Source organism: Aspergillus lucknowensis (genome assembly GCF_044049455.1).
Source record: "Aspergillus lucknowensis strain CBS 449.75 chromosome Unknown BJX67scaffold_37, whole genome shotgun sequence".
NCBI lineage: Eukaryota > Fungi > Ascomycota > Eurotiomycetes > Eurotiales > Aspergillaceae > Aspergillus > Aspergillus lucknowensis.
The window spans coordinates 277,395-300,852 of record NW_027263581.1 but is presented as its reverse complement, the minus strand read 5'-3'; the positions used below and the strand labels follow the sequence as shown (position 1 = coordinate 300,852).

Here is a 23,458-nt window from a genome sequence, read left to right as displayed (position 1 = left end):
TAACCCTAACCCTAACCCTAACCCTAACCCTAACCCTAACCCTAACCCTAACCCTAACCCTAACCCTAACCCTAACCCTAACCCTAACCCTAACCGCTAAAACTGTGGGTGCTGGGGGATGATACCAGGGTTAACAATACCACAAGCGATCAACACCGCGAGCAACACCACCTCCCATAAACTATGGGCGCTGGGGGATGATACCAGGGTCAGTAGGTTCTTAAGAGCACGCGTGGTCAAGGCCTCGCGCCCCTTGGTAGGCTTGGGGGGCGTCATTCAGTGCTTTCGGGCGTCATCATGTACCCTAATCTATAGTGTTAGGGGGTTAGTAGCCTGGAGCAGTCGCGCGGGCAAAGCCCTTCTGGTAATTCCATGCCTGGTCAGTTAAATCTGTCAAAATTTTTACTAAATCCTTTTTATATGGTAGATCTATCAATTCTATTAGCCTAGTTTATATGGGGTTTTTTGCTTACTACCTTCAATCATATATTAAATCAGCCCCTTAAAACAAGAATTTCACGACTAAATATTTATATTGGATTTCGGACCCTAACTAGGGTTGGTAGATCTATATAGGAAGGGTTGGCCTGTCCTATAGATAATCAATACCACAAGCAATGCTACCCCCCATAAGTAGTGGGTTCCTGGGGGCTAAATAGTGGGCTTTTGGGGGTAATAAAGCCAGCACTGGTAGGTGTGTGGGGGCGCGCGAGGTCGATCCCTCGCGGTCCCAGTAGACTTAGGGAACGCGCTTGGGGTATCAAGGCCTTGTCGCGTATCCTGTCCACTACTACTAGGGGGTTTAGTAGTAGCCCAAGGCAGCCACCTAGGTAAAGCCCTCCTAGTAATTCTATAGCTACTAGCAAGTCAAAATTGTTGGGTTTCCATGCAGCACGGGTCGGGCCGTCCATTTGGCACGGGCGGTGCCGATCCCCTTGCCACGGGGGCGCTAGTAGCCCGGGTCCCCGGGGCCCTGGCGAAGACCCTCCACCAATTCTTCCATACCAGACAGGCTGCCCGCGCGAGCTAATGGTCTTGAATCCCCCAAGGGTTAGGCTTTAGCAAGGAGGGTAGCCAAACATGCTAGGATAGGCATGCTAGGATAATATCTTTCTCCCCCTGGTATTGCCCTCTCCCAGCACGTCAAGCCCTAGGATCTTCGCGCGTGCTGGGTTCTAGGCATGGCATGGTTTGGTACAGGTAGCTAGTTACTAACCTTCCTTCCTGCACTAGCCAGGCCATAGGAAGCGCTATTCTTTAGTAGCCACTATTTGCTAGTATAACTATTAGGTCTAGTATCCCTAAATAATACTATGTTGGGTATAAATACTTTACTTATAGGGCTATATACTAGGGCTATAGCCTTTGTACTATATAAGAGCCAGGGGTACTTTACTACTAAAATACTATTCTAACCTTATAATATACTAATACTAATACTAACAACATGCTATAAACCTACTACTATATTAAACCCTGACTAGACCTATTGCTAAAGACTACTGCTAAATCCCTAATTAAAAATAGACTCTATTACCTAAATCCTAATTTAGAATCCTATTCTTTGCCTGCTATAGGCAATATTCCAAGGCATAAGATCTTAATCTTAAAATAAAACACCATGGCTAGGCAAGGCTTGATTGCTGCTAGAACCTGACTTGTGCCCTAGGTAATATAAAAGGCTTGGTAGTGTTTAGTTATAATAATATTAGGTAGTGCTTGTGGTGCGGCCCTCTCTTCCTATTAGCCCCTTTTAAGTTAGGGCTTTATAGGCTAGACCCTCCCAGATTAGGACTTTGCGGGCTTGATAGAAGAGACTTTTTATAATATCCTTCTATTATAGTTACTAGACCTTTATAGCTTATAAATAAAAATTTTGGATATACAAGGGCATAATATAATCCTTGTAAGCTAGGATATCTAACTTTTTCTTAGGCCTCTCTTAGGGGCGTCTTTATTTAAAACAAACCTTTGGTTAGGGATTGTGGTTATTTAGTAGTGGTACTATTATTACACCTGGCTTGGTATAAGAACCTATAGTTGATACCTAGGTATTAACCCTGCCAGGAAATCCTTCCCACAAGGATTGCAAGAGATTTGCAGGAAGAATCCCCCTATAAGGATTAGGTAGTAGTAGGACTCTATTTTTTTCTATCCTAATATCTATTACTATTTATACTAGACTAGAAGGGGTTAGTAGTATAGTCTAACCTGTCTAAGAATAGTTCTATAATAGAAATTATCAGCTCTTGGATATAACATATAATTGCTTTCTATAGGAGGTATTTTCTAAAACTTGACTGGGGTTAGATATAAGCTATAGGTTTTTCTCTTGCCTGTAATAGAGACTAGATCTCCTAACTAGTAAAAGGTTTTGCCTTTTATTACTATACTAGTATACTTGTAATAATAGAGAAGGGAACCTTGCTAGAGATATCAAAGTTAAAATATAATAGAAGAAAGACCCTAATACAAGGCCTAGATAGCTAGTATAAAGACCAAATGCTAGTTATTAATATCAAGTCCCTTGCCAGGGTAGATGGATTAATTAATTTATAATAGAATACCTTAATCTTAAACCCTTTTCCCTTTTTAATACTTTCTAGAGTCCTGGAGACCAAGTTCTATATAAAGGGTAGAGGGGGGCCCTTTTCTTATCTTACAAATCTATTATATTTAAATGCTAGTTGCCTACATGTTACCCTATAAAACTAAGCCCATACTAGTTATTATAGGGAGCCTACTGCTACTAGGTTTAGGTTGACATGCCATATGCTCTTGGGATTATATAGGATTAAGGGTTATTCTAATAGGATAGCATAATATTTTGATATTAGGTTAAATCTTATAAAATTATATATCTTTTAATAATCTATTTTAGTATAAGGGCCTTTTAGGGGCAACTTGTGTATAATAGTAAATCTAGTCTAATAAAATATCTAATTAGGTAATCTAACAGGTTAGTTCTAGGGCTGTTATTAGTAACCCCTAGGGGCGTGGTACTAAGCTAAGACTAGAGAAAGACCTTGGGGGGAGCATGCAGCATGCCTGTAAATAGGATAGGGAATATCTAGATAATTAAGAATAATAACTTCTAAGCCTAGTAAGCGGTTAAGATAGGCCTGCATATAAGTAATTAGTGGTTATAAGCTAATCTTGTTAATAGCTAAGATTAAGCAAGATTAGAGATAGGAAAGGAAAGCTTGTATAGGAGCTAATATTCCTAACTTGGTATTTAAACAGGCCTAGCTTGAGTAGATCTCTTTATATTTAGGAGAGGAATCTTTTTTACTATATTTTATATATTATAATTTATGGGTATGGCTCTAGCAGCATGGCAAGGCAATAACTTATAAATAGAATTATAAGAGGGTGCTAGGGTGCCAAGCAACCCTAAATACAAGGATAGCATGAGCTATTTCCTAGAACCCTATTTTTGGGCTACCTGCCCTGGACCTGCAGGGCTTCTTAACCTAATTATAATAAAGGGCTTGCTTCTAATCTTGACAAGTCAAGTAGGAAGTTGTATTTTTTGCAGGTAGCTACTACCTTTTTATAAAGCTAGACCTGGCCTGCTATATCCATCCCCTCCCCCCTAGTTCTCTAACTTGAACAGCCCCTAGACTCCTCTAATTCTCTTATTTGGTTTCCTGGTATTAATAACTATCTAGACTAGACCAGGCATGGAAGTTAGAATTATCCCTAGAAGAGCTTGATTGTAAGAGTAAATAGGAGACTCCTAGTTCTTGGAAGAAGAAAGAGTAAAGGCCTTTTAGGATCTCTTAAGTTTTCTAATATCCTAAGGTATGCATGCATGCAGGGACATAAAGATAAAAATATATATATATATATATATATATATATCTTTCCTATCTAATAACTTGAGAATAGGTTACTAATTCTATAGCTACTATAGCTACTACTAACTATTACTATTACTACTAGTATTATAGCTACAGGTAACTACCAATCTTACCCTAATAGATCTAGCAGACTATAATAACTATAACCCCCTACTTATAATTAATAAGCCTAACTAGGTACTTTTTTGCTACCTGTATAGCATCAAGGTTAGTACTATATAGAAACTGCTAACCTAATACCTCCAGGAGAGCTATAAGGACTACCTAGCTTGCAATACCAAGTTTACAAGGCTTTGCAAATATCACCCGCGCCTCTGCTAGATAATAGTGGACTTCTTCTACCCCCTATATAATATCCTGGTAGCATATTTACTAGTCGTGACTAGCTAGGTATATAGTATAGGAGATTGCAGGTTCGCGATCATGTTAATAAACTAGATATAGAAGCACACGCGTAAAAAGTACCTGTATCTGATAGATATCCCAAGAAAAAGGGTAGGGTTGTAGTAGTAGATACCTATAGTAACTAGCAAGTACTAGATAATTAATTTACTAGTCCTAGTCCCTAATTATAATCGCGTAGTTAGCAGAGCAGGTTATTAGGTAGATACTCCCTCCTGGGAAGGGGATTAGGTAGTATTTCATGAAGAACCCAAGGAACAGGACCTGGAAGGTGCCCGGATCTACAGTAATAATAATCTAATTGCTTTCCCAGACTTGCTATTATATAACATGGAGTTGCTATTCCTGCCTTCAAGCCCAGCTATACTATAGGATTAGATACTAGCAGTAACCCCGTGCCCTAGCACCAGCCATGGTAGTAGTAACTACCCCCTCTATAAAGCACGCGTGGTGGCAGTAGCAATCATGCCTTAGATATAGATACTACTAGCCCTAGGCTCCCAAGACTGCTATAGCCAGGACAATTATACACTTCTTATAATTAACAAGCCCAATAAGGTACTCCTCTACCACTCGTGTAGTATTAAGGTTGGCATGGCATGGAAACTACTAACCTGATACCTCTAGGAGTACTATAAGGACTACCTAGCTTGCAATAATAAGTTTAGAAGGCTTTATAAATATTACCCGTGCCTTTGCTAGATAGTAGCCAACTTCCCCTATCTACTATATAGTATCCTTCCTATAGTATATCTCCTAGTTGTAACTAGCTAGGTATACAGGTACTATAAGTTTGCAACTATATCCATAGTTTAGATATAATAGTATATATAGAAAGATTATCCCTATCTAGATAATCTCTAGAGATGCAAGGCCAGCCTGTAGTAGTAGACTCCTGTAGTAACTAGCAAGTATTAGCTAATTAATCTAATAATCCATGATCAGGGTTATTTTACTAGAGGGGTTTGCCTACTAGAGCAAGGGAAGGATATATAGGATAATAAGCTCCTAACCAAACAAGGCCTCTAAGAGGCCTAGACGGACTACTACAATAATAGTGGTTTAATCCCTTTCCTTGACTTGCTACTGCCTAACCTGGTATTACTAATCTTTCCTTCAAGCCTGGTAGTGCTATGGGAGTATATCTTGATCCCAAGCTTGCCATGCCCTCCCTGTCCAGGCAATCCTCCTTTATTATAAAACACACGCTAGTTACTAGGAGCCTTGGGGGCTATAGCTACTACTTCTAGCTTATCCTCTTCTACAAGGCTAATAACACCTACCCAACTCTAGATACTACAGGTGACTATACTAGCATTATCTAGCCTATATATCTAATCTAGTATCCTTTATAGCTAGTTCTATAATATCTTTCTAAAAAGCAAGATAATACTATAGTCTAGCTTGCTGCTATTATAGCAGCCAACTATACAAGAAACACTAACCAGGGGGGGCATGTAGTGCCTGGATGCATAGCTGCCGGGACCACAGCCAATCCTAAACACAAAGAGAGAGGGATACTAGCTTATAGCCTGGATAAAGTCTATAGAGTAGCTCCCTTTTCTAGACAGGGCCTCCCTCCCAGGCCTCTATGTAGCCATCCAGCAACTAGGAATACTATAGCTACTCCATATACTACAGCTCTACTAGGAGGGACTAGAGTAGAAAAGTTACCTGGAGTACTAGGACACCTATTATACTAACAAGGATGCCCTGGGTATTATTACCAAGGCCTTTAAGTAGTTAGTAATCTAGGCAGTAGAGATACTATAGAAGATGCACCTGTAAATATATAAGATATTTAGGAGTAAGTACTACAGGTCTAGTATTAGATAGCTACTACTATTACTATAGCTAGTAATAATCTAGTAGTACCTGCAGGTATAATACTACTTCCTGCTCTACCTCTTCTATAGTACTCCTCTTGACATGATAGAGCAGTTAGTAGTAATATAACTAGCCCTAAGCAGCCCCAAGTAGAAACTAATTAGTATTATCTAGAGCTATCTTACCCAAGGCTATATTATAGACTAGTCCAGGGAGGTAACTATACTACTAGTATTACAGTACTAGAGCCATGCTAAAAAAGTCTATTAGATACAAGGGACCTTCCCAGGCATCTAGGACAGGATTAATATAGATAGGACCCTGCGTGCTATTATAGCAGTATTAATACCAGCCACTTCTCTACTATAGTAGTAGTTAATAATTGTAACTAAAGCTATAGATATATGGTTCCTGCTACTACTATCAAGTATAGGGTTATTAGCAAGACCAATAGTAGTAGTACCTATAACTCTAAAAGATTATAATAGTAGGAGTAGTAGCCCTAGGCAGAAATAGTAGGAGACTAGTTTGGCTAGAGAAAGCACGGGCTTGGAAATAGACAGCCTATAGCTATTAAAAATATAGCATATACTACCATACTATAGAATATCCTAGTAATTACCTGGATTCTAGAGTTTTATATCCAAGTATAGCAGAAGTAGTAGGGAAGACCCTATACAGGCAAGCAGGGACAAGCATCCCTAGATTAATAATAGGGTTAAGAGCCCTAGTATAGAGAAGGATAGTAGCTTTAAGATAACTAACTATAATAATAATAATAATAATAATACTAATCAGGATCTTACCTACTCAGGCTGCTCCCAGGACAGGCATGGATTAGAAAAGGGCGCGAGTAATAGGGATGAGAGCAGCTTGTGTAGTGGTAATAATACTAACCCCCATACAGGTCTGGGCTTGGAGGAGGAGGATTAGTTAGAGGGGGAGGGGGAGGGGGAGAAGGAGGAGGAGGACCTCTTTAATAGCCTGGGCCTGGACCTGGATAAGATTGACCTGGTAGAGCTACTATTACTATAATCTATAGGCCTGGGGCTCACAAGAATACAGCTACTACTAGTATTATAATAGTCACGCGATATTAACTAGACTATAATATGCTGCCTGAGCAATCTACTATCTAAATAGCAGGAGTAGCTAGTCAAGACACTACTAGTACTAGGGATTAAAATACTGGTAGCTATAGGGATCTAGTAGACTAGAAACTACTTCTAGAGCTTGCTAATCTGCTATACTACCCTACTTAGGATCTAGCCACATGGCTAGGTGCTAGCCAAGCTATATAGCTACACCTCCTAGCTAGCTACCTTGTAGTAGGTAGTATAGCTACTAATACTTGAGTACATACTCCCATGCAAGAACTATCTATATATCCCTAATATATACTATTACAAGTGTTTCCTAGACCAGGTTAGCCAGGTAATAATTATCTATATAGTATAGGATACTTAGAAGTACCAACTATTACTATTTATTAAGGTCACACGCCTTCTTAGCAAGAGGATAGGAATTATATATGCAGGAATATAGCAGCCAAACTACTACTAGTCTAAAAACACGTGGATAATCTACCTGCTTAAACTAGACATGTCTCTAAGCATGGACAAGCTCTAGTACTAGGTATAGGGAGTACTATACAAGGTATAGTCTCTTTTCTAGGACTAGATTATGCTTGGCTTCTATAGTAGGATACAGGTAGTAGATCTCTAGGACTAACTATAGAAGCAGGACAAGGGGTTTTCCTTTATAAGTCTATTGCAGGAGCAGGACCCTAAGATAGGGACTATTTAGCCCATACTATAGGTCTATATAAAGCCTAAGGGTCACGCGGCTATTAGGGCAAAGGTACTACTACTAGCCCCAAAGCTATAGGATTGGAAGAAGGGGCAACTCTACCTAAAGCAGGTTAACCAGTTCCTGGAGCTGCTGGCGCTAGTAGTATAGTTAACTTGGGGGATGCCTACCCGCGAACTAGAGCTACTAGTAATCTAGTAACAAAATACCTATACCCAGGCCCAAAACCTCTATATTATTAATAGGCGTGTGATAATAGCTACCAAGGACTTGAAGACCACGGACCAGACCAAGTCCATCAAGTAGAATATCTACTTTCTCCCAGGCCAGCTGGGCAATACTATCGTGCAGTATCTTATATATATCCACCTGCTAGTACAGGTACTATAGTAGGTAGTGGCACAGGACATAGCAGCCATGGCAGCCCCATGGGGTGCAGGTACCTGGGACCTGTCCAGGTTGGAAGACTACCTGTTCTAGCAGCCAGGGCGCCTGCTTAAGGTATTCCAGCAGCAAGTAACATGTTAGCTAGCTAGCTCGAGCCAGGTGTTGCTCGGGGTAATAATCGGGACACTAAACTATTAATACCTTGTAATTATGATTGCAAAGTAGTATCTATACCTCCTACTAGAGGCAACCCTAGAGCAGATCTAGATACTAAGCAACCTGGGCAAGAGTATCTTTATACAGCAGGCGAGCTACAAGACCACTATCTACTAGTAGATCTACGCGATTGATTATACTAGTCCCGCGGGCCTGACCCTAGAGTAGATGGCAGCCTTCTATCATATATTGCAGGCATGGCAGGAGTTTATCCTGAAGCAGGAGAAAAAAGTAGTAGAAGAGGTAGGAGGGATCATCAGGCCACCACAAGGCGTGCCACAGGGGAGATTCAGGGGCGAATCAGCAGGGTTAGGGGCGGGGGAGGTAGAGATAGAGAGAAAGGAGGAGGAGGAATAGCAGGTGTAGATTACACTCTGGTTAAAGCTCAAGTACTACCCCAAGTAGAAGCTACTAGTATGCTATAGCTACTATACTATGGTTATAGCTATAAACAAGATTATCTACATGTAGATACATCTATTATTATCAGGCATGCTACTAGCTAAGGGCTAGATACAGGAACTCTAGAGTCTAGAGATAGACTAGCTAGTAACTATCTACTAAGCCCTATATACTGTAGGATTATAATAGCCCTTTCCTAAGCTATTAGATCTAGTCTAGGGGTATAGCTACATGTAGGTAGGCTATTTAGTTATAAGATAGTTACTGGCAAAGTTCTAGAATCATATCTAGGAGAAACATAGGTAGTATAGATACTAGTTATAGGATTAATCTTGATAAGATATTTAGATACAGGTACTAGGATATTATAGGGGCTAGATAAATTATCTATTTCTAGTAATAATAGAAGAGTTAGAAAAATAATATAATAAGAGACAAGGGATATAAGAAAGGATTAATTTATTTTTTAGCCTTAAATTAACTACAGGTACTAGAAGCTTTCTAGACAGGAAGATTTTAAGAAAAGATTAGGGATCTTATCTTGAAAGATACAAGCTAAGTTAGGTAAAAGAACCCTTATTAAAGAGTAGATTACTTATAAAAATAGTAAGTAACTAGATAAGATAAAACAGTAACTAACAGGTAGAAGAGTAACTAGTAGGCAGAACCTGGATTTATAGGAACTAGGACTTGCAAAAAGGCACGGGGACTTGCAGGAAGGCACAGGGACTTGTGTCCAGGCATGGGGACTTGCAAAAAGGCACGGGGACTTGCAGGGTGGCACGGGGATGCTGCAGGGCTGGACCCCCCATGACCGCCCGGCAGAACGGCGACCTGCGCGGACGGAGTCCCCTGGGGGGCAGGGTTTGTCCCCTGCGTCCAGTAGGCAATCCCTCCCCAGTCATGTCAGTGCGTCCGCGGTTTCCAGGGATCTCATCGGGTAAATTATCACGGAGCCCCGCAGCCCAGTCGCTTGGGCTAAGCATTGGCACGGCCCGCTTGATCCGGGGTTTGGTTTGCAAATGCCAGGTGTCTGGATTCTTATTGGTTGGGGTCCCACAATTGGAGACGGAGAGGCGGCATATGTCCTAGTTGGGAAACGGAGTGCTCCGAACAGGTGATCAACAAATGTCAGCCTTGGATATATAAGCCAGGCGCGGATGATCACCACAGAATTTGATCGAGCATGCAACCATGTTAATCTTAGTAATTGTTATTGGTGGTCTTGCTGCCCTTGCTGACCATGTATCAGCTCTAGATACCCGTGTTGGCAAACTCCCTAAGCTTGGATACAACAGTAAGTTGCGCTGTCTGCTTGAAAGTAAAATCCATGATCTAATCAGTACCATAGCATTCAATGCCTTTGGATGTCAGTACAACGAGGATGTTGTGCTTTCCCAGGCCAGGGCAATGAAAAATCTGGGTCTCGTCGACCTTGGCTATAACTCGTTTCTGTTCGATGATTGCATGACCGAGTACGTCTCTTCCTGGCTTCACGCACGGGTATGACATTCAGCTAATAATGCCATTACAGGAAGACACGCGATTCAAAAGGCCGCTTAGTCGCCAATGCCGAGAAATTCCCTCATGGACTGAAGCAGCTTATCTCCCAATTAAAGTCACTCGGTATATCGTCTAGTGCGTACTCGGATGCCGGCTACCAGACATGTGCCGGGTATCCTGGCTCATACGGCCACGAAGCGCAAGACCTCGAGTCCTGGGAGTACTGGGGGTTCGATTACCTCAAGTACGACAACTGCTTTATCCCGTTCGACAACGTCACGCAGGAGAACGTCTATGGGCGATACAAGCGGATGGCTGATGCTATCACCGACCGCGCTACCCGGAAACACTCCAAGCCGTTCCAGTTCTCCTTGTGCGAGTGGGGGTGGCAGCAGCCCTGGATCTGGGCCCGTCAGTTGGGCCAGAGCTGGCGCGTCAACGGCGATATTAAGCCTTGGTGGGGCTCTATCGCGAGTATTATAAACACAGCGTCCTTTGTTTCCTCCGCTACGGACTTTTATGGTCGCAATGACTTTGATATTCTCGAGGTTGGGAATTTCGGTCAGGGCGAGCCGCACGGAAATATGACCTATGACGAGGAAAAGAGCCACTTCACGGCTTGGGCATTGCTCAAGTCGCCGTTGCTAATCAGCGCAAATCTAACCAATATCACCCGGCAGAGCCTTGAGATTCTCTCTAACAAGGACATCCTCCGCATCAACCAAGATCCCCACGTCGGGGCCAGCATCAGCCCCTTCCGCTGGGGCGTCAACGCGGACTTCTCATTCAACGAAACCCACCCCGCGCAGTACTGGACGGGGAACTCGAGTTATGGGGTGGTATTCATGCTCCTGAACACGCTCAACACGCCGGAGGTGATGAGCTTTAATCTCACGGAGAGCTGGGCCATTCGCGCGGGGAGACTATATGATGTGTATGACATGTGGAGCCATACCCACAATGGAACGGCTTATAGGAACCTGACGATCACATTACCACCGCATGGAGTTGCGGCTCTGCTGCTGAACGATGCGGGGCCTGAGCAGGGCGGTGTTGAGCCGTACTGTGCGGGTTGGTGGCAGTGCTCGTATCCAAATGGGACGTATTATAGCAACTAAGGACACCCTCCCTGTTTTTATGGTCTAGCCGTGCACTACAGTACTCGCTCAGATAGACGATGTTAGATACTGAGGTATTTGAAATGAGGTTCACCGGTTTAAGGGGTTGACGCTACCATTGAATAACCTCGCGTATGCCATTTTGAGATCCTATCCACTGTGGGAACCACCAATGATACTTGGGTATGTCAATAGAACATCATGGATAATGCACCACTCCACGCTTGTATTTAGTATTGGCAGTTTGCGAACTATGTAGATGCGCACCTTCAGCAAATCTAGTCTTTCCAGTCCAGCTGCTGCAGTCAAATGTCTCATATACACACCCACCTTCCCTGCGTACCCCTCTGTGCTACTAAGTCTAGTCCCTAGGCCATGACAGATCCCGCCTATGTCCTAGTTCTTTGCCTTTTAATTAGTCTAGTCTATTCTCTACCTGCCTATTGCTTTTTTAATCTAACTATAATAAGTCTTTATACTTGTTAGACATGATTATACCAGGTAAGACAAGTTAATCCAAACCCTTTGGAAGTCCTGTGTGAGAGCCTGGGGTTAGAAGCGCACGAGAGGTTGTTGCTTCGATAACAATATAGTAATTTATTTTAACATGTAAATTACCATCTAATTAGGTAGTAAACTGTATATATAGATTTTTTGGACTTTTTGGATTGGGTTAGTAGGTTTTTTAGTAACCTGTAGGCAGGTTTCCAATCCCTATAACCTAACCCAAACCCCGCGGGTTAACAAGTCTAAATTAGATATAGTAATAAAGCAGGTCAGTAGAATTATAGGAGACAAGATAGGTAATCAAGCCAAGAACTAGGATATATATATATATATTATAATATTAATAAAAGATCAAGGCAAAATAATAAAATATAAATAGGGAAACTAGATTTAATAGCCAAGTAGTAGTCTATAAATATAATATAACTAACAAATTAATAAATTAATTAATTAATTATAAACTTGAGGAGTAGAAGTAATAAGAGAAGAATAACTTTAAGTTATAAATAGAGTATTAGGAACTATAACTTTAGAATAAAGACTTATAGGAGAAATAGTAACTTATAAAAGAAATAATAACTTACAAGGGGAATAGTAACTTATAGAAGGAATCGCAACTCTAAAATAATATCTTGCATCGGGGAATAGTAACTTGCAGGAGGAATAGTAATTCTAGAATAGTAACTTATAGAGGGCATGGGGACTCTAGAATCACAAGGACTCCCCAGGGACAGTAACTCGCAGAGGAACCCCTTTGTAACCACCTGGCAGAACTAGTAGAACAGGAGATGCTCTAACAGCCTCATGCCAGTGCATCCTGGGTGTTCAGAGAGCCCAAAAATAGATAGGATATATCCCCCTTTTTAGGAATCTCTAACTTTAATCATATATTATACTACTGGTTGTTAGCTAATCATGATTAAATATAATTTCTTGGAAAAAAAAGATTCTAAAAAATTGTATAGACTAATTCTAGTTATATTCTAGTATTAGAATCCCAAAAAATAACAGGGGCAGAAAATTTTTAGGGGGTATAACGCCAAGACCTTTACATGGTCAGAGGGTCCCGCACTGGGCCAGGACGCCCTCTCGAGGATGCTCTCTCGATGACTCATTAATATATCTGGTAGCTGACGATGGGCATTCCTGCTCAAGTACGTGGTTAACCAAAGATCCTTTGAACGGGCAGCACTAAGATACCTACCATTAGTCTCCCAGTTGGTGCAGTCTCCTGGCTTCTTCTCCTTATTTCCATGCTGACTTGCTATCCTAACTTTCCTCCCCCCTTAGAAGCTGAAAAGCGTCCCGTACGCTCAAGGCTAGGATGGCATTGAATACAATCCTTGCCAAGTACAAGGTATTTTTCCGCCAGGTCGATTTCCTTGGTGCTTTTCTAGTTCTAGCTTTCTCCGTGTTCATTATTGCAGCCTTGCAGGAAGGGAGCCTGGACTACGCATGGTTGTCTGCGCTTATTATCAGTTTTATTGTTGTCTCGTGTGTTGTTTTGCTAGCACTCTTTGCCTGGGAGTGGTTTATAAGCCAGCATTCCGACTGGAAGACTCAACCAATGCTGCCATGGGCATTGGTGCAGAACCGCATTTTTTTGGGCGTGGCACTGTAAGTCCCTTCTCTTCTTTATGAAAGAAACAAAAACTTATTCTACATTCAGGGGATTCCTCTTGACCAGCGCCCCATTAACCATCTGCGTCATAGAGCTTTCCCAACGCTATCAGACATTAAACGAATCCTCCCCTCTCGGCGCGGGTGTCAAACTCCTGGCCTACGCACTCAGCCAGCCTGTAGGAAGCTTTATCTGCTCGACTCTCTCCGGCAGACTCAAAGTCCCTTTCGTCTATATTCTCCTTAGTGGGATTGTGCTCCAGATTGCTGGGATGTTCCTCCTCTCAACCACCCCAACGACAGTCCATGTATGGACCGGCCAGTTCGGCTATGCCGTCCTTGCGGGCCTAGGAGTTGGCATTGCAGTTGCCGCGATGTATAATATGGTCCCGCTAGTTGTGGAAAAAGACGACCAGTCTATTGCCTTGGGTACGGGGCCGCAGTCGCGGATGTTGGGCGGGGCCCCGGGAGTCACGGTTGCAACAACAATTTTGAACGAGCATTTGCAGAGTGTACTTGGATCTTTTATATCCCAGGAGCAATTAAATGCTGTCTTGGAAACTCCACAGGCCATTTCTTTGCTAGGGCCTGGGGTTCAGGTCCAGGTGAGGAGAGTCTTTGCTGCGGCGTATAATTTGCAAATGAAAGCTGCCGGGGGTTTCTCGGCCGCTCAAATACTGGCTGTTTTGCTTGTGTGGAAGAGGAGATAGGTCAGATTGTTGTAAAGTATTCCCGACAGTGATTATTTCTGTGACCACTTCCACAATGATTTCCTTTTAGCATTAGACTGATTCGATTGCTTTTCGGGCACCTGGTGATCTCCAAGCCCGAGACATTCAGGCATTTGCGAACAAAAGTTTCAAAAGACTGCTTCTCTCACGCAGTATGCTAATTGGCTACCTCAAGTAGGAAGAACCAACTTGAACGCTTGGCATATGGACGCCTGACGGCCTTAGGTTTCAGGCGGCAACAGCTAACACAACGCATAGTATCAAAACCTGCTCACTGAGGCCTTGTAGATAGTTTCTTCCTTATGCTTGAAATCTATTATATTCTCGCCTACTTGGTTCAAACCTGTAGGTTGGAGGACTGTAGCAACAAGTATTTGGACAAGGTGTGGTTCAGAGATCTGGCACACTGTGGAGAGCGGAGAAAGATTGGCAGAATTCTACATTACAGGACGCCGAAGGATTGTGAAATCAGTGAAATTGTTTGTTGGTTGGGGATGGTCAAATTTGTACTAGTCCTGTTGTGGTATGCGATAGGTCCGCAACTCTATCTATTCCGAACTTCGAGTTGCATCTGGCTGGAAGCGGGAGCTGTTACGGAACTTGTTGCTTGAGAATCAACGATGATATCTGCTGACTTTCTTGATTCATTTAGATCGATTGAGCGGATATTCCCGCGGGCTGCATCCCAATGGCGGGACTTCTATGAAACCCAAATCTGCTAGATGTCAGGCCGCGTTAGGGCTATTAGATAGTCCTAGATTTGTTTAAAAAAACCTTTATGGGTTTGCCCATTCCTATTAATTTGCCTTATAGCTAGGGATAGAGGAAAATCCCGCCAAAACTCTGACTTAACAGTATTCTTGTCTGCTTCTCAACCCTAGTAGGCATGTCATGTCCCCAGTCAATTCTGTACCGTCTTTTCAGTTCAGTGTAGTACCTGTCCTGAAAGTCAGCCCGTCTTACCATCCACTGGTCGACTGATGCACCGAGGTCCTCCATGGATCCAAACAGGTCATGGTATTCCTGACATCTCTTTTCAACCTGGTTAGTGGCCGGATTAGGAGGATTTGTTGCCGAGCTTCTGGGATGGCGGTGGCAGATAATGCCACTTGAGTAAAGCAACCCATCAAGATGGCTGTGAGAAGCCGAGTCCGGTTTCTCCGGGCGAAGAGACTCGGGAACCTTCTCATTCATGCATCGATTGCAAACATACGAGGGAGGATGTTGCGCGAGCGTAGTAGGCGTTTCTCTCCCTTGTGTCACCTTCGAGCAACGAAACTCGGTCAAGCAGCGTTCAATGGACTCGAAACGGCCCGGCCGATACTGCAATGTAGGTCGTTAGTTGCCAAAATGCCACTAATATTCAATGAAAGATAGGAGTTGAGGTGCTGGACGACGCACACAACCGCTCCTGGAGCAAAAGTGGCACCGATGGAAAGACAGAGCAATGTCTTGTAGAATACTGGTAGGTTGTGTTCGAGTGCAATTGACGCTGCATCCAATAGCCGTCTTTCTAAGAAGAGCGAGGCCATGGCTGTCCAGAACGCGGTAGACTGACTTGCAGCTGAGGCTCAAGCTTACAACGTCTCGTACATTACACTGCCCAGCAATCGCACTCGCCACAGGATAAAGTATCAGAATATTCATCAGGCTTTGAGGTTCCCTGGCTGTCCCGAGGCACACTGACTGGTATTCCATGTTACAGTGGACAGATGAGAACATGTTTTCTTCGGCAGGTATGAATCATTTTTCTGAGGATTCTTCTGGGAGACCGGGCGGGGAACTCAACGTGGTGTGAACCACGTGATCTGCCTTGCTTCTCCTGCTGAGCTGCCTACTGTGTAAGGCGGCGCATGCAGACTCTTTCACAAGCAAATAGTCGGGAGGAAAGAGGTTTCGTGGGACTTGGGGAGACGCACCCTTCGCAGATTTGGCAGAAAGGCAGTGAAAGCAATGTAGTCTTCCCAGGAGAGTTCTAGAAACTCTCGAGACAGTAACATGCAGATACCCTCCCCTTGACTACCTGGCAGAATCATAACTTGCGTAGAACTTCTCTAGCAGGGGTATCAGTGCGTCCCTGGTCTCCAGTTTACAAGAGCCCCTGCTATATTATGGGCCGGGATCATGAATTTGCCTTACAACAGGATAATAGGGGCATGTAAGCAGTAAGAAAGATAGTAATAAGAAACAATGACACAGAAATCAGGGTAGAGGTTAACCTGGTAGCAACCAAGGAGAAAAGGGCAAGAGCCATAGTCTGGCGCAATCATAATGCTGGGGTGTTACCCAGGACAAAGCTATCTGGACCAAAGCTGTATAGCTATTTTAGCAGTGCTCTCCCACATCTCTTCAGGACTCTAGACCTACCCAGGAGGATATCTGTCACCAATTAGCTTGGTAGAATTGGCAGCACTGGTCAGCAGTCGATTCTCTTCTGCTGTGAGCTGGACCTGCGAACTGGCTGTGTTCTCTTCCAAATATTTGATTGACCGAGTGCCCGGAATGGGGATGACGAGAGGGTCTCGTGAGAGTAACCAGGCAAGTGTAGCCTGGCTTGGGGTGATTCCTTTCTTCGCGGCGACATCATGGATAACATTAAACAGCCTCTGGATTGCGAGAAAGTTCTCCTCCGAGTAGCGCGGCAACAGATTAAGGAAGAAATCCTTGCTGAGAGCCTCACGCGTAGGGTACCGGCCAGTCAATACACCACGCCCGATGGGACTGTAGGCCACGACGGCGACACCCAGCTCACGGCAAGTCTCAAGAAGTGCAATCTGGGGATCTTCAATCTCCAAAGAAAACGGGCTGTACTCGACCTGAACAGCAGAGATTGGATGGACAGCATGAGCACGACGAAGGGTGTCAGCAGAGACTTCGCTGAGGCCAATATAGTTAATTTTACCCTCCCTGTGACCTTTTTGTTAGAATATATATTCTATACTTAGCGACTGGAAAACAGTTGCCAACTTACTCCTTCAACTGCACCAGTGCCTGGATGGTCTTCTCGATTGGCGTCTTTCCGTCAACGCGGTGAGCATAGTAGAGATCAATGGTATTTGTCTGGAGGCGCTTTAAGCTCTTTTCAAGGGCAACTCTGGCGTACTCGGGGCTGCTATCGAGGGTTTGCTGAAGACCCTGCATCTGGATACCAAATTTTGAGGCTAGAAATATATCCTTTGCTTTCTCGGGGTTCTTAGCTCTCCATTTGCCAATGACATCTTCACTATCGAAATAGATGTCAGCAGTATCCCAAAACCACTGGCCAATCTCATGTGCGCGGTCGAGCAAGGCCAAGCGCTCCTCGTCGCTAGGAGCTGCGCCGTAGGCACCGCCAATGCTCATCAAGCCGAGTCCAACAGAGGTTACTTCGGGCCCATTGCGGCCAAGTGTTCTGGTTGGAATAGACATTGCGGTTGTAAAGTGCCTTGACGCGTTGTGGTTGTTGGGTGGTGTGTCTGCCGCAAACGGTGGTCGTTCGTCGCTATTTATGCTTTGAATTTCACGTATCCTTTCAGTCCTGGTGGATAAAGGGTTTGTCCAATTCCCGCACGCTGACTCCCGATGGCCTTCCTCCCGACTCTGAAGCCTGTGACGGCGTTGCTTTGGCAAGTCCGCATCTTGACGCAGACCAGGATCATCTCCCAAAATAGTAAGCGCTTACTGCTCCAGGTAACCAATGGGAGCTGTTCAGATACGACACTGCCAATGCTGCAATCGGCCCCGCCGTGGAGTTGAAGTTCAGCTCTGGGGGCGGAGTCAGAGCACGGGCCGTCCAGCTTCAGCACCGGCCAGGAAAACCATACAGAACCAGGCAAACTTCTGCCGGCAGCTTCACCTCTCTTCAAACGGCATATCTTCTATGCCTCCAATGGCGAGCTCCATCCCGTCCGCAAAGCGCCGAAAGGTCACGAGCCGTGTGAAATCTGGCTGTAGGACATGCAAGTATGCATCCCAAAGCCCCTGGATCCAGTCGAGTCGCAGTAGTTATTGACTTGGGCACGACGTAGGATACGACGGGTCAAGTGTGATGAGCAAAAACCGTCATGCAGCCAGTGCGTCCAGTCAGGGCGAGCTTGTGAGGGTTATGGGATCTGGGAGGTATCTCCGAGTATACGTCCTCCAACCCCAAATCAACGTCTCCTTTCATTGATATACCCCCCGCGAACGCTTCCCAACCTCGATCTAGACGAGAAGCTTTATCTGCACCGCTTCCGGAACCAATTAGCGGAGAAATTGGCTCTGCCCTTTGGCTGCCACTTCTGGACATCCCTGGTGCTCCAGCTGTCTCTGTCGGAACCAGCAGTTCTGCACGCCTCTATAGCTCTAGCATCAGCCTACGAAGCGAATGTTCCCAGTCATAGTCGTGCAACTTTCTTGAGAAATGCCCCAGCGACGTCGTTCCTACTGCGGCAGTACAACCGTGCCATCAGAGCACTCACTTCTAGTGTCTCCTCTTCGAGTGTCTCCTCAGATGATACAGCGTCACTGCGCGTAGCCGTTGTATCGTGCGTGTTGTTCATATGCCTGGAGATATTTCGAGGGAACCTGAACGCCATGCAAGCACATTTCGGCTCTGGGGTTAAGCTGCTGTGCCAACTCCAACGTCGACAACCTCAACTGCCGCCAACAAGCGGTACCGTCCTCGTAGCCCAAGACCCCGAGTGTCTCGACGATCATCTCGTCGACGTCTTCACTCGAATCAACCTCCAATTCATTATGCTTGGATACAGCGCTCAACAAAAGGGTACATTCGTCTCTCCGTTTCAATATGGGCGCCGTTTCCATATTCCTCGCCAGTTCCGCAGCGGACGCGAAGCTCGTCAGTACTCCAACACGATTCTGCTTGCTGTGATATACCTGATCAAGGATATCGAAGCAACCACCCTGACAACCGGCACGCATCCACCTCCACCCAGTTTGGCGGCGTTTGAAAAGCAGAAGGCGCTCCAAGTCGCCCTGGCGGAATGGATTGACGCATATGAGCATTCAGTCGAGTTTCTAGTCTCAACGTCACCACAGGAAGACATCGGTCTCTTAATGCTTCGAATATACGCTGACGTGTGTACCATCCTCGTAGCCACCTGTTTTTCAATCAAGGAGACCGCTTACGATGCACATATATTTGTCTTCGAGTCAATCATGAAGCGCTATCGAGACTCCATATCGGAAAAGAGAAACCCCGCCCACAGCTCCAAGAACAAAGACAGCGCTGGCAGCAGCCCGTGCGAACCCCGTTTCACGTTAGACATTGGTTTCTTTCCGCCGCTTTATTTCACGGCACTGAAATGTCGCAACCAGACAGTGCGACATGAGGCTCTCTCGATACTCCGAAAATTTCGGAGTCTGGAGGGGCCGTGGACAGGCTCCATGTTAGCTCGCGTTGCAGGGCATGTGGTCAATCTCGAAGAGCAGCATTTTGTAAAAGCGCTACTGCCCGCAGGGACATCCAAGCCAACCACAACCCCGACAGCGGCGGTCACACCCGGACTCTCCCCTCAAGTTGTACTCCCCGAATTCTGCCGGTTCCACTGTGTTGAATGGCACCTCCCTAGCGGCTGTGACGGAAATTCGAACTGCGCTTTTCTCACACTGAGACGCTTCCGACATGAGCTGGGCAAGGTGGGAGATTGGTGTATCACGCAGTGCACAGTCGATTTGTCGTTAGGATTTGAGGATAAGGAGTGATTCACCTCGGAGCGTTTGCTGAGGCCGCTATGATGGTAGACTGGAGGATGTATGATGCCCACTGGGTCTTAGAGTTACTTAGTGCTTCCCGTTAGTAATGCTGTATTTTGATGTAGGATAGCGTTCTGGACCAAATCATGGAATATTTTCAGCGTGCAGTACTGTTGAACGTATAATCAATGCGCTCCTTAATAATCAGCAGGGGCGTTTGGGATTGGGTCACGAGAATTGACGATAAACGCGTTATATTATCTGTTCGGAATACAAGACGGCAGGTTGTCAAGGAGCAGGAAATGGTTACTACCACCCAAGCACTGTGAGTATCAGTCAGTGAGATTCCCAATAACTGAGGTTCTCAAGCACCTATGCTCGCGTGGAAGCATGACTTCCTATGGCGTCTGGCTTCCAGTGAATTCCCGGGTCAACTGAAGGCTGCAATACATCGGTATCGTCGTTGGTCTCTTTCACATTGAGTCAACTCCACCCCCCCCCCGGAGAGATGGACACCCCCCATATTTCCCCGAAGTGCTTGAAGAGCAACAGTGAAACAGCAGACGAAGGCGCTTTCGGGTAACAAAGGAATCTAGGACACGGCGTGAATTGAGGGTGATCGGTATCCCAAGGGAGCAGAAGCCACTCAAGTCTCTCGAAAGAAGACGGCCAAAACTAAAAAAAGAAGCTGAGTGAAGTAATCCAACTAATTCTGGTCCTTTGTTTGTGTTGGGCTTATGGGTGGAATGCCTTACTGCCCCCGTACTGCCCCCTGATGGATATAACACGAGCCTTTCCCATCCATCTCTCCGATCTTCCTTTCCTACAAACCCTCCGGACCCGAACACCTGCTAGAAAGAGGTGTTAGTACTAACCTGAACATCCTACACTGCACCCGACCGAACGATGGAGCCGGAAGCAATCGTGGTTGGCGCAAGCTGGGCGGGCATCTGGACGCTCCACTTGTTGAAACAACGCGGCGTGAAGGTCCTGCTTGTCGATGCCAACGAGGATGTCGGAGGCACCTGGTGCTACACTCGCTATCCTGGCTGTCACGTCGACACGGAAATCCCGCTGTATGAGTTCAGCCATCCTGACTTGTGGAGAAACTGGACCTGGTCGAAGCGGTTCCCTGACCGGAAGCAAATCCAGGCGTATCTCTCCTGGGTCACTGATCGTCTAGGCCTTCGAAAGAGCTTGGTTCTCCAAACCCGTGTCCAACGTGCGGAATGGAATGAGAAGTTTGCCACCTGGACGGTCTCGTTGTCTTCCGGCGCCAGTTACCGAACCCGATATCTGATCCTCTGCACAGGCTACTCCACTGTCCCTTTCATTCCCAACTTCACAGGCGCAGAGACATTCAAGGACAGCTTCCACACCTCGTCATGGCCCGAAGAGCTTGTATGGAACAACAAGCGCGTTGGCGTGATCGGAACCGCTGCAAGCGGACTCCAAATCATCGAGACCCTTGGTCCCCAGGTAGCCCAGCTCTCGGTCTTTCAGAGAACGCCAAACTTCGCTACTCCCAAGAGACAGAAACATTACGCACCGGGCAAAATGGATTATATCAAGCAAAACTTCTATCCCGACATGCTGAAGCAGCGCAACTCCAAGACCGGCTTCTTCACCGTTCAACATCGCCGTACCTTCGACGATCCCGCCGATGCCAGACAACGTTTCTTCCAGTCCCTCTGGGAGGAAGGCGGACTGTCGTTCTGGTTCGGAAATTATGCTGACCTCCTGACCTCGCGTGAAGCCAACATGGAGGCATATCGTTTCTGGCGGGGCAGCGTCCACGCTCGCGTTCACGACAAGAACACCGCGGAGAAGCTGGCGCCGGCCAACCCGCCTCATGCCTTTGGTGCGAAGCGCCCATCACTCGAGACATCCTATTTCGAAACCTTCAACCTCCCCAACGTCGAGTTGGTGGACGTCAACGAAGATCTGATCCAGGAGATTACCGCAACAGGCATCCAAACGAGGACGAAATTCCACGCTCTCGACATTATCGTGTACGCAACGGGTTTCGACGCATTGACCGGCAGTGGACTGGCCATCGACATCCGCGGCGCTGGAGGAGTGAAGCTGGAGACCAAGTGGGATACGCGCGCCGAAGGAAACGGCGTTTCGACTGCCCTCGGCATGATGAGTGCAGGATTTCCAAACTTATTCTTCCCCATGGGCCCGCAGGCACCTTCTGCCCTCGGTCTCACCCCGCAGATGGCGGAGATACAGGGTAAGTGGGTTACCGATTGCATCGAATACATGAAGGCGCGCGGACTGGGCCGCGTCGAGCCGACTGTGGGAAGCGAGGAGAAGTGGGCAAAGGAGGTGAATGCGGCCGCGGAATCGACCTTGTTTGGAGAGGCTGATTCATGGTACATGGGTGTCAACATCCCCGGTCGCAAGAAGCAGCCGCTCTGCTACTTTGGGGGTGTTGGCACGTACGCGGAGCACCTTCAGCAGGCGGTCGATACTGGGTATGAGGGCTTCACTATGGCCTATGCTGGTGGGCGCAGTTCCTTGTAGTTGTATTGCTGGCAGGTGAAACTGTTCTAGGTGATTCTATCGATGATCAGGAGTCGAATGTATTCCATTCACATTGGTAATGCAGACAGTGTAGCGCATAGCAGGGTTTGCCGGCCGGGTTCCCTGCACATCAAGTCAACCACTCTATCATCCGTGGTTGGACCGTGCCTTCCGTGCGCCCAGAGTAAACCATCGATCTCATCGTATCCATAGAGACCTCGATAACATCGAATCTTCTCTCGCACCACAGCGTATAGCTCGTAGAGGTTCATTGGTAGTTATTTGGTTGCTATTGATCATGTGCATATGCCTCAATCTCAATCCTCATCCCATCCAACGCCAGCTCCTTCACTGCCACACACGTCAAGACAGGCTGATGATTCGGCATTGATCTCCGGAGATTCTGCACCAGCAGCCCGACAACCTCGTCGGTCGTCTCGAGAACGTAGATCCGAACCTTGTAGACCTGGCTCCAGCCCTTGCCTCCGGCATCCTTGAGGGCGAGCTCGACATTGGAAAATGCCTGCTCAAACTCTTTGGACAAATCGGCATGAACTTCGCGGGTCGTCGGGTCCCAGCCGCCTGTGGGCTGTCAGAAAAAAATCATAATCAGAAGGCAGAGCAAACGACGCACCCTGGCCTGCGATCTCGATGCGATCACCGATACGCACGGCTTGGCTGTATGACAGGACCTCGCGCATGTGCTCGCCGAAGCCTCTGTAGTTGAAGTATTGGAGGTGGGACATATTTCACTTGTTCTGAGCTTCTTAGGGAGCAGACTGTCTCTCAGAACTTCTTGCACTGTCTGTACAAGCATCAATTTATATCCAGGCAACGTGCCAAGCCAGTGCTGCATTGCTTTGAAATC

At 45.8% G+C, this 23,458-nt stretch overlaps 10 protein-coding genes across 10 annotated transcripts; 4 read left to right on the top strand and 6 right to left on the bottom strand.

The window, feature by feature from the left end:
- Positions 1-651: 651 nt before the first annotated feature.
- On the bottom strand, positions 652-858 carry BJX67DRAFT_360413 (uncharacterized protein; the record flags this gene model as incomplete). Its single annotated transcript, XM_071029771.1, has 1 exon — positions 652-858. A coding segment is annotated over one exon (207 nt), but the record flags the coding sequence as incomplete, so codon positions are not given.
- A 7,460-nt stretch (positions 859-8,318) lies between these two features.
- BJX67DRAFT_383484 (glycoside hydrolase family 27 protein) lies at positions 8,319-11,527 on the top strand (the record flags this gene model as incomplete). Its single annotated transcript, XM_071033475.1, has 4 exons — positions 8,319-8,340; positions 10,159-10,203; positions 10,258-10,381; positions 10,441-11,527. The coding sequence occupies 4 exons, from the start codon at positions 8,319-8,321 to the stop codon at positions 11,525-11,527; spliced, it is 1,278 nt and encodes a 425-aa protein (XP_070883839.1).
- Positions 11,528-13,287: 1,760 nt separating this feature from the next.
- Positions 13,288-14,486, top strand: BJX67DRAFT_389704 (uncharacterized protein; the record flags this gene model as incomplete). Its single annotated transcript, XM_071034539.1, has 3 exons — positions 13,288-13,341; positions 13,386-13,651; positions 13,704-14,486. 3 exons carry the CDS (start codon positions 13,288-13,290, stop codon positions 14,362-14,364), a joined length of 981 nt encoding a protein of 326 aa, XP_070883838.1. The 3' UTR covers positions 14,365-14,486.
- Positions 14,487-15,158: 672 nt separating this feature from the next.
- Positions 15,159-16,230, bottom strand: BJX67DRAFT_360410 (uncharacterized protein). Its single transcript, XM_071029770.1, has 2 exons — positions 15,787-16,230; positions 15,159-15,708 (listed from the first exon to the last, which is right to left on the bottom strand). Exons 1-2 carry the CDS (start codon positions 16,105-16,107, stop codon positions 15,199-15,201), a joined length of 831 nt encoding a protein of 276 aa, XP_070883837.1. The 5' UTR covers positions 16,108-16,230; the 3' UTR covers positions 15,159-15,198.
- Positions 16,231-16,358: 128 nt separating this feature from the next.
- Positions 16,359-17,978, bottom strand: BJX67DRAFT_360409 (NADP-dependent oxidoreductase domain-containing protein). Its single transcript, XM_071029769.1, has 3 exons — positions 17,357-17,978; positions 16,753-17,292; positions 16,359-16,697 (listed from the first exon to the last, which is right to left on the bottom strand). The coding sequence occupies exons 1-3, from the start codon at positions 17,791-17,793 to the stop codon at positions 16,652-16,654; spliced, it is 1,023 nt and encodes a 340-aa protein (XP_070883836.1). The 5' UTR covers positions 17,794-17,978; the 3' UTR covers positions 16,359-16,651.
- A 198-nt stretch (positions 17,979-18,176) lies between these two features.
- On the top strand, positions 18,177-20,384 carry BJX67DRAFT_200423 (Zn(II)2Cys6 transcription factor domain-containing protein). Its single transcript, XM_071025449.1, has 2 exons — positions 18,177-18,327; positions 18,393-20,384. Exons 1-2 carry the CDS (start codon positions 18,245-18,247, stop codon positions 20,068-20,070), a joined length of 1,761 nt encoding a protein of 586 aa, XP_070883835.1. The 5' UTR covers positions 18,177-18,244; the 3' UTR covers positions 20,071-20,384.
- BJX67DRAFT_200420 (uncharacterized protein) lies at positions 20,145-20,527 on the bottom strand. The gene is made up of 2 exons (XM_071025448.1): positions 20,434-20,527; positions 20,145-20,384 (listed from the first exon to the last, which is right to left on the bottom strand). Exons 1-2 carry the CDS (start codon positions 20,451-20,453, stop codon positions 20,219-20,221), a joined length of 186 nt encoding a protein of 61 aa, XP_070883834.1. The 5' UTR covers positions 20,454-20,527; the 3' UTR covers positions 20,145-20,218.
- Positions 20,528-20,576: 49 nt separating this feature from the next.
- Positions 20,577-22,771, top strand: BJX67DRAFT_200412 (flavin-containing monooxygenase). Its single transcript, XM_071025446.1, has one exon. The coding sequence runs from the start codon at positions 20,968-20,970 to the stop codon at positions 22,588-22,590; it is 1,623 nt and encodes a 540-aa protein (XP_070883833.1). The 5' UTR covers positions 20,577-20,967; the 3' UTR covers positions 22,591-22,771.
- BJX67DRAFT_200415 (uncharacterized protein) lies at positions 22,625-23,022 on the bottom strand. Its single transcript, XM_071025447.1, has one exon. It carries the CDS (start codon positions 22,860-22,862, stop codon positions 22,659-22,661), a length of 204 nt encoding a protein of 67 aa, XP_070883832.1. The 5' UTR covers positions 22,863-23,022; the 3' UTR covers positions 22,625-22,658.
- BJX67DRAFT_383479 (RidA family protein) lies at positions 22,880-23,336 on the bottom strand (the record flags this gene model as incomplete). Its single annotated transcript, XM_071033474.1, has 2 exons — positions 22,880-23,172; positions 23,225-23,336. The coding sequence occupies 2 exons, from the start codon at positions 23,334-23,336 to the stop codon at positions 22,880-22,882; spliced, it is 405 nt and encodes a 134-aa protein (XP_070883831.1).
- Positions 23,337-23,458: the final 122 nt, after the last annotated feature.

Bases quoted from the DNA above. Each gene is read 5' to 3' on its own strand.
- BJX67DRAFT_360410 (XM_071029770.1), bottom strand. From the start codon at position 16,107: ATGTTCTCATCTGTCCACTGTAACATGGAATACCAGTCAGTGTGCCTC. The intron at 15,709-15,786 runs GTGCGTCGTCCA...CCTACATTGCAG, and splicing joins TTTGCTCCAGGAGCGGTTGT to TATCGGCCGGGCCGTTTCGA.
- BJX67DRAFT_360409 (XM_071029769.1), bottom strand. From the start codon at position 17,793: ATGTCTATTCCAACCAGAACACTTGGCCGCAATGGGCCCGAAGTAACC. The intron at 17,293-17,356 runs GTAAGTTGGCAA...AAAAGGTCACAG, and splicing joins GCACTGGTGCAGTTGAAGGA to GGAGGGTAAAATTAACTATA. The intron at 16,698-16,752 runs GTAGGTCTAGAG...ATAGCTATACAG, and splicing joins GGTGACAGATATCCTCCTGG to CTTTGGTCCAGATAGCTTTG.
- BJX67DRAFT_200423 (XM_071025449.1), top strand. From the start codon at position 18,245: ATGCCTCCAATGGCGAGCTCCATCCCGTCCGCAAAGCGCCGAAAGGTC. The intron at 18,328-18,392 runs GTATGCATCCCA...GGCACGACGTAG, and splicing joins TCTGGCTGTAGGACATGCAA to GATACGACGGGTCAAGTGTG.
- BJX67DRAFT_200420 (XM_071025448.1), bottom strand. From the start codon at position 20,453: ATGCTTCCACGCGAGCATAG. The intron at 20,385-20,433 runs GTGCTTGAGAAC...TGATACTCACAG, and splicing joins ATGCTTCCACGCGAGCATAG to TGCTTGGGTGGTAGTAACCA.
- BJX67DRAFT_200412 (XM_071025446.1), top strand. From the start codon at position 20,968: ATGGAGCCGGAAGCAATCGTGGTTGGCGCAAGCTGGGCGGGCATCTGG.
- BJX67DRAFT_200415 (XM_071025447.1), bottom strand. From the start codon at position 22,862: ATGAACCTCTACGAGCTATACGCTGTGGTGCGAGAGAAGATTCGATGT.